General features: G+C 44.2%; 1 protein-coding gene across 1 annotated transcript in view; it reads left to right on the top strand.

Moving 5' to 3' along the window:
- Positions 1 to 2,942: 2,942 nt before the first annotated feature.
- TXNRD3 (thioredoxin reductase 3) overlaps positions 2,943 to 8,484 on the top strand; it is a 79,122-nt gene continuing 73,580 nt past the window's right edge. The window contains exon 1 of the mRNA XM_087431702.1: positions 2,943 to 3,488. Coding sequence (XP_087287828.1) covers positions 2,943 to 3,488 — 546 coding nt within the window. The remainder of the gene's footprint in view (positions 3,489 to 8,484) is intronic.

Raw genomic sequence — 8,484 nt, 5'->3', positions numbered from 1 at the left:
TTTGCTGGAGGTGGGAGAACATCCTAGGCTGAGGAAGCAGAAAATGCAAAGACTCTAAGGCAGAAATGGGTTTGACATATCTGAGGGACAAAGAGAAAGCCAGGGTGGCTGAAGCTCAGTGATCCAGAGGGAGAGTTGGAGATGACATCTGGGAGGGACCAGATCATGTCTGCTGGTCTTGTGGTAGAGCCTCTCTCTTTATTGGGATTTCATTCGTTCAATGCAGCGCTGGGGGTGTAAGTCAAGGTGAGTAAGTTCAGCCCTGAGATCCCCCACCCACCCACCCACGTGATGGATACAGGACTCCCGTCTGGCACAGATGATTTCAGAGTCCCTTTGTTAGAGGTGCCTCCAGAATGCTATGTAGTAGCGACTGAGGGGTAGCAACAAAGGAAACTCATTTTAAAACTGCGTTGCAATAGGAAACTGTTTTGTTTTGGGGGGCAAATTATGTTCAGAGACTGAGACTGTCTTTGCCAATATTTTATTTCACACAGGTTCACTGTGGGATATAATAGTTTCATAGGCCAATAGCATACAGGATAATGTCTCTCAATAAGCCAATAAAGAAATAACATAACATACTCCAAAATAATGATAGATTAATCGCACTATTGTTCCAGGCAGGCGGAGATGACAGGAACAAAGTCCACATTTAGTTCAAGGTGTACCTTTTTATACAAGTAGACACTTGGGAGAGATGGTGTGACCAACCGAGAGCTGATGTCCAGCTGTCAGCGCAAAACACAAGTGAAAAGTCCCCTGTTGGTGGAGCACATTGCCGCAGAACGACGCTGCCGGTGTTGGTGGGCACGACGATCTTTGAGGGGCTGCTGCACAGTTTTGCCGCTGCCAGTAAAAGAGTTGCCTTTACCCTGTGATGGTGCTCAGGGCAAGCTGCCCCAGGAAGCACCACTCTGGTATGCGGATTATTTCGAGCTGAAGACAATAAGGATATTTGACCTCCCCCACTAACTGCCTAGAGAATCTGGCATGGTGGCTCATTCCTGGAACAGATCTTCTATCATGATGGCTATAAAGATAATGTAAAATAGATGTTGCAATGGGAGGGGCACCAAGCCCCTTTTATCAAAAAACTCTATCTCTCCCTGACCAAATTATCAATAGATGACCCTGAAAAGAATTGTCCTTCTGCCCTCTGAAGTCCCAGGCCACTACCCACCCCCAACACGTTCCTTCGCCTTTAGTTGCAATACTTAAGCAAGCAGCTTAGACAGAGGGACGAGTTGCTCATTTCTGAGTTTCTCCCATGTATACATGTTATTAAACTTGGTATTATTTTCTCCTGCTAACCTGTCTTGTTGATTATTTGGCCAGCCAGAAGAACCTTAAGGAAAAGGGCAGAGGGTGATTCTCCCTCTTCCCCCTACACCTGGCAGGAGCTAATGCCCCAAGGGACTTCAGAGAGCTTATTTGGGTCAGCAAAGAGCCGCCTTGCCCAGACGGAAACTCTCGGATATTCCTCACAAACTCTGGGTATTTATTGTCTAAATGTCCCCTGCCATAGTTGCTTCTCCACATGTTCTTATCGATAAGCCCCCAGAGGGGCCCCTCAGCAGCTGGGCTACTGAGTTCTTATCAAGGACGACAGATGAGATGATAACATCCTGGCACAACTTACTTCATTCTTATATGATAACAACAACTTTTTTGTTTTTTGTCATAAACAAGTGGATTAAAACAACTTCACTTAAGTCATAAACAAATGGATTTGAAATCATATCAAACCAATACACAACAGAAATGTAGTACTGTTACCAGATACATACCCAGGTTCTTTACCCGCCACACAAGATGGGCCAAGTAAAAACTGGAACGCCAGCCTTATGGCAGGGAAAGAGTTTTTATTTTGGGTGACGTCAGCCTGGAGACGAGAGCTCTTAAATTTGTCCTGTCTCCCCAAAAGATGGGAGGCAAGGGGTTTTAAAGGTTTCCAGGGAGAGCATGTGCTGGGGTTTTAGGTAGGGGAGGGGAGCATGTGCTGGGGTTTTAGGTAGGGGAGGGGAACATGTGCTGGGGTATTAGGTGGGGGGCATGTGCTGGGGTATTAGGTGGGGGCATGTGCTGTGGTTTTATGTAGGGGAGGGGAGGATGTGCTGAGGTTTTAGGTGGGGAGGGGAGGATGTGCTGGGGTTTTAGGTGGGGAGGGGAGGATGTACTGGGGTTTTAGGTGGGGAGGGGAGGATGTGCTGGGGTTTTAGGTGGGCGAGAGGAGGATGTGCTGGGGTTTTAGGTAGGGAGGGGAGGATGTGCTGGGGTTTTAGGTAGGGAGGGGAGGATGTGCTGAGGTTTTAGGTGGGGGAGGGAGGATGTGCTGAGGTTTTAGGTAGGCGAGGGGGAGCGTGTGCTGGGGTTTTCGGTAGGGGAGGGGGAGGATTGCTGGGGTGTTAGGTAGGCGAGGGGGAGGGTGTGTTGGGGTTTTAGGTAGGAGAGGGGGAGCGTGTGGCCTTGCTGGTTGGCATCTTCCCACCAGCCTGTTTGGCGTTGAAGACTGAATTTCTTTTCCTTGACTGTCTGGACTTTTCTGGTTAGTTTTCATCTTCAGCCTGCGGTGGCCTTGTGAGGCTGAATCTTGACGTCTGGACCTTGACTTCCTGGGAAAGGCAGGTCACTCAAATACTAAGGAGGGACAGAAAGACCTGGTAGTTTTAAACAACAGTTGATTATGCTGAATATGCACAGCTGCAGGTAGCCAAGCTTATCTCAAAGTTATTGCTCTCTTCTTCTAGCCCCGGGAAGACTTTTTAACCTCTTCATGCTCGGTTTCAGTATTTTTATTTAGTTTGTGGGATATAAAGTTTAAAATAATAGCCATCTTTCCTAAAGATGGTTTTATTTATTCACACTCTCCGTAAGATCGAGACAGCTATCCTCATTGAAGAATATATATCTTTTTAAGGTGGCTTGAGGGGCTTCTGGAGATGACAAGGCGCGCCAAGACCTCCACAGGGGGCACTGCGGGGCGGCATCATGGAGACTGGTCAGTCGCCGGGCGCGCACACGAAGCTGGGATAACACGGGTCTGCAGCTTAGCACCCACCCTTCGCCAACGGCAGGTGACTCGCGCGGCGGCCCGGCAGCGGCCTAGTCCGCATGCGCGGGGCGGGGCGGCGGTGTGGCGGCGGGGCGGCGTTCGTGGTTCCTCGTCCCACCTCGGTGCCCGCGCCGCTGCCCGCCTCCGCGTCCCTGAGCAGCCCGGCCCGGCCGGGAGCGACGCCGAGGCCCTGGCGGAGCCGCCGCCCCCGCCGCGGGGGCAGACGTCGCCAGGCCCGGTGAACCGCCGCCCGGGCGGCGTCCGCGGCGGGCCCGTGTCGTCGCCGCCGGGGCGCCGGGCCCGCCTGTCGTCCCCCGGGGCCGGCCGCTCGTCCGCCGAGGCCCGCGAGGAGCTGCGGCGCCGCCTCCTGGGCCTGATCGAGGGCAGCCGAGTGATGATCTTCAGCAAGAGCTACTGTCCGCACAGCGCGCGGGTAGGCGGGCGGGCGGGCGGCAGCCGGGGTCTCCTGGACCCCCAGACCCGGGCGGGCGCCGCGGCCCCCGGACGCGCCCCCGGAGGCCGAGCCAGCGCTCGGCGGGCGGGATCGGACCGTTCCCGGGGGTGGTGACACGATCCAGGACCGGATTCTTTTGCTCGGCCCCTTGGCACCGCCGGAGACGCGGCTGCGCGGCCCGACCGCCCCGACTCCCCCGAACTGTTCTGGGACCGAAACCTGCGGGGTTAACCCCTCGTCCCCCCTCCTGCCTGTTAGCCCGATGTTGGCTTATTTATCAGGAGAGAGAGAAGAGATTTCTAAAAAGCTTTTCCCTGAATAAAGAGTAGTGCGAGGAGAAGCCACGACTGCGAGTGGGTTGGAGCCGGGTTCAGATCCCGCTTCCCAGCGCGGGACCTTGACCAGGTTACAGGGCTCCGCGGAGCCGGGGGGAAGGCGTGGGCAGGGCACGAGGGATGGGTCAGTTCCGCTGTATTGCACACTGCCTTCACTTTTGGGGGCTACTGGAAATCCAGCATTATTTTTGTGGGCAAATCTGTTCTGAGTTAAAAATAACCCACTTAGACATGAACTTTTGGAAGATAAATCCATCTATGTGATAGGGACTTTGAATATTTTGAACTATACTTCACATTATCAGAAAGTTGAAATAATACATGGAATATGCAAAAGCATAAACTCTTGGGTTAGGTTCTTAAAATTACAGGCTATGTTTTTCAGATTTATTTAAAGTTTACATTGCCTTATATATTGTTTCATAAAACATGTATATCGTGCATATACATTTTAAAGAATAGTAAAACAACACTAGTATTCTGGAAGCCTCTTTGGATGTCTCTCCCTGATTACATACTGCTCCCTGCCCCCAGGGTTAACCACTATCCAAAATTCCTTGCTTGTCTTTACAGTTTTACCAAATACATTTATATCTTTAAACAATATTTTGTTCCTTTTGGCTTTTTTGGTACTTTATGTAAGTAGAGTCATGCATATGTATTCTGCAATTTTTTCCTCAACAATTATGTTTTAGAGATTCATGCATGTTAGTATCTGCAGCTGTGGTTTCTTAATTTTCATTACAGTTATCCCTAGGATGAATCATACTACAGTTTATCGAGTGTACTGTTTCTGGTATTTTGCTCTTAAAAACAGTGTGGCTATGCCTATTCTTGCACGTATCTCCCAGGGCACATATGCAAGACTTACTTCAGAGTAGATATCTTGAAGCTGAATTCCTGGGCTGTAGAGGATGAACGACTTCTACCTTAACTAAGTGATGCCAAAACGTTTTTCCAAGTGGTTATACCAATTTACCCTCCCACTGGCAGTGTATAACACTTTCTCTTGCTCTGCATCCTTGCCAACAGTTAATATATTTAATTATTGCCATTCTGGCAGTTATGAAATGGTATTTCTTGTGGCCTTAATTTTGCATTTCCCTGATGAAATTTGAACATCTTTTCACGTGTTTATGGGTTACTTGAGTTTCCTTTTTTATGAAATGACTAGGTCTTTTGCTTATTTTTCTATTAGGTTTTATTTATTTATTTATTTATTTTTTGTGTGTGTCTTAAAAAATATTTCCCTTATTTTTTATTTCTTTATTAATTTTTATTTTTTTATTGATGTCTTAATAGTTTATAACATTGTGAAATTTTGGTTGTATGTTATTGTTTGCCAATCACCATATACATGTCTCCCTTCACCCCTCGTGCCACCCCGCAACCCTCTTGTGCCTGGTAACCACTGTACAGTTTTCTCTATCCATGTGTTGGTTTATATTCCACATGTGAGTGAGATCATGTGGTGTTTGTCTTTCTCTCCCTGGCTTATTTCACTTAATACCCTCCAGGTCCATCCATGTTGTTGCAAATGGGACGATTTTGTCTTTTTTATGGCTGAGTAGTATTTCATTGTATATATATACCACATCTTTATCCAATCATCCGTTGAGGGACATTTGGGTTGCTTCCACTTCTTGGCTATGGTGAATAATGCTGCAATGAACATAGGGGTGCATAAGCCTCTTTGGATTGTTGATTTCAGGTGCGTTGGATAGATTCCTAGTAGTGGGATGGCTGGATCATAGGTTATTTCTATTTTTAATTTTTTGAGGAATTTCCATACCGTTTTCCATAGAGGCTGCACCAGTTTGCATTCCCACCAGCTGTGTATGAGGGTTCCTGTTTCTCCACAACCTCTCCAACATTTGTTGTTTTTTGTCTTGGTGATTACAGCCATTCTGACGGGTGTGAGGTGATATCTTAGTGTTGTTTTGATTTGCATTTCCCTGATGATTAGTGATGTTGAGCATCTTTTCATGTGCCTGTTGGCCACCTGTATATCTTCTTTGGAGAAGCATCTGTTCATTTCCTCTGCCCATTTTTTAATCGGTTGTTTGTTGTTTTGTTGTTCAGTGTGTGAGTTCTTTCTGTATTATGGAGATTAACCCCTTGTCAGATATATGTTTTGTAAATATTTTCTCCCAGCTGGTGGGTTGACTATTCATTTTGATCCTGGTTTCATTTGTCTTGTAGAAGCTCTTTAATCTGATGAAGTCCCACTTGCTTATTTTTTCTTTAGTTTCCCTAGTCTGGGTAGACATGGATTCTGAAAAGATTCCTTTATGACCAGTGTGAAATAGTGTATTGCCTATATTTTCGTCTCAGAATTTTATAGTTTCAGGTGTCATTTTCAGGTCTTTGATCCATTTTGAGTTAATTTTTGTGAATGGCAATAGCAGATGGTCTACTTTCATTCTTTTGCACGTGGCTGTCCAGTTTTCCCAACAACATTTATTGAAGAGACTTTCCTTTCTCCATTGTATGTTCTTAGCTCCTTTGTTGAAGATTAGCTGTCCGTATATGTGTGGTTTTATTTCTGGGCTTTCAAATCTGTTCCATTGATCTGTGTGTCTGTTTTTGTACCAGTACCACTCTGTTTTGATTACTATTGCTTTATAGTATGTTTTGAAGTCAGGGATTGTGATGTCTCCAGCTTTGTTCTTTTTTCTCAGGATTTCTTTAGCTATTCAGGGTCTTTTGTTGCCCCATATGAATTTTAGGATTCTTAGTTCTATTTCCCGTGAAGAATGTCATTGGGATTCTGATTGGGATTGCCTTGAATCTGTAGATTGCTTTAGATAATATAGACATTTTAACTATGTTTAGTCTTCCAATCCATGTGCATGGAATATCTTTCCATTTCTTTATGTCATCATCGATTTCTTTCAATAATGTCTTAAAGTTTTCATTGTATAAGTCTTTCACCTCCTTGGTAAGATTTATTCCTAGATATTTTATTCTTTTTGATGCAATTGTAAATGGTATTATCTTTTTGAGCTCTCTTTCTATTAGTTCATTATTAGCATACAGAAATGCAACTGATTTTTGTAGGTTGATTTTGTACCGTGTGAGTTTCCTGTAGTTGTTGATTATTTCTAATAGTTTTCCAATGGATTCTTTAGGGTTTTCTCTATATAAAATCATGTCGTCTGCAAATGGTTTCACTTCTTTGTTGCCTGTTTGGATTCCTTTTATTTCTTTTTCTTGCCTAATTGCTCTGGCCAAAACCTCCAGTACTATGTTGAATAGGAGTGGTGAGAGTGGGCAGCCCTGCCTCGTTCCTGTTCTCAGAGGAATGGCTTTCAGACTTTCCCTGTTGAGTATGATGTTGGCTGTGGGTTTGTCATAAATGGCCTTTATTATGTTGAGGTATTTTCCTTCTATACCCATTTTGTTGAGAGTTTTTATTGTGAATGGATGTTGATCTTGTCAAATGCCTTCTCTGCATCTATTGAGATGATCATGTGATTTTTATTCCTTGTTTTGTTAATGTGGTGTATCATGTTGATTGATTTGCGGATGTTGAACCATCCCTGCGTCCCTAGTATAAATCCCACTTGGTCGTGGTGTATGATCTTTTTACTATAGTGCTGTATTCGCTTTGCCAATATTTTGTTGAGGATTTTTGCATCTATATTCATTAGCGATATTGGCATATAATTTTCCTTCTTTGTATTGTCCTTGTCTGGCTTTGGTATCAGGGTGATGTTGACCTCATAGAATGTGTTAGGAAGTGTTCCATATTCTTCTGTTTTTTGGAATAGTCTGAGAAGGATGGGTATTGAATCTTCTTTGAGTGTTTGGTAAAATTCCCTGGAGAAGCCACCTGATCCTGGACTTTTGTTTTTTGGGAGGTTTTTGATTACTGTTTCAATCTCTTTACTTGTGATCGGTCTATTCAGATTCTCTGTTTCTTCTTGGTTCAGTTTTGGGAGGTTGTATGAGTCTAAGAATTTATCCATTTCTTCTAGATTGTCCAATTTGTTGGCATATAGTTTTTCATAGTATTCTCTTATAATCCTTTGTATTTCTGTGGTATCCGTTGTAATTTTTCCTCCTTCATTTCTAATTTTATTTATTTGAGCCTTTTCTCTTTTTTTCTTAGTGAGTCTGGCTAGGGGTTTGTCAATTTTGTTCATCTTGTCAAAGAATCAACTCTTTGTTTCATTAATCCTTTCTACTATTTTTTTGGTCTCAATTTCATTTATTTCTGCTCTAACTTTTATTATTTCTCTCCTGCTGACCTTGGGCTTTGTTTGTTTCTCTTTTTCTAGTTCTGTTAGGTGTAATTTAAGGTTACTTATTTGGGCTTTTTCTTGTTTGTTGAGATGGGCCTGTATTGCTATGAGTTTCCCTCTTAGGACTGCTTTTGCTGCATCCCATATGAGTTGGTATGGTGTACTTTCATTTTCATTTCTCTCTAGATAGTTTTTGATTTCTCCTTTAATTTCATCAATGATCCATTGGTTGTTCAGTAGCATGTTGTTTAATCTCCACATTTTTGTCACTTTCCCAGTTATTTTCTTGTAGTTGATTTCTAGTTTCATAGCATTATGTATGGTCTGAAAAGATGCTTGTTGTGATTTCAGTCTTCTTAAATTTATTGAGGCTTGCTTTGTTTCCCAACATAT

The sequence above is a fragment of the Ceratotherium simum genome, chromosome 5, assembly GCF_057802395.1.
Source record: "Ceratotherium simum simum isolate JZ-2026a chromosome 5, ASM5780239v1, whole genome shotgun sequence".
Lineage (NCBI taxonomy): Eukaryota > Metazoa > Chordata > Mammalia > Perissodactyla > Rhinocerotidae > Ceratotherium > Ceratotherium simum.
This window is presented reverse-complemented; position numbering and strand designations above follow the sequence as displayed.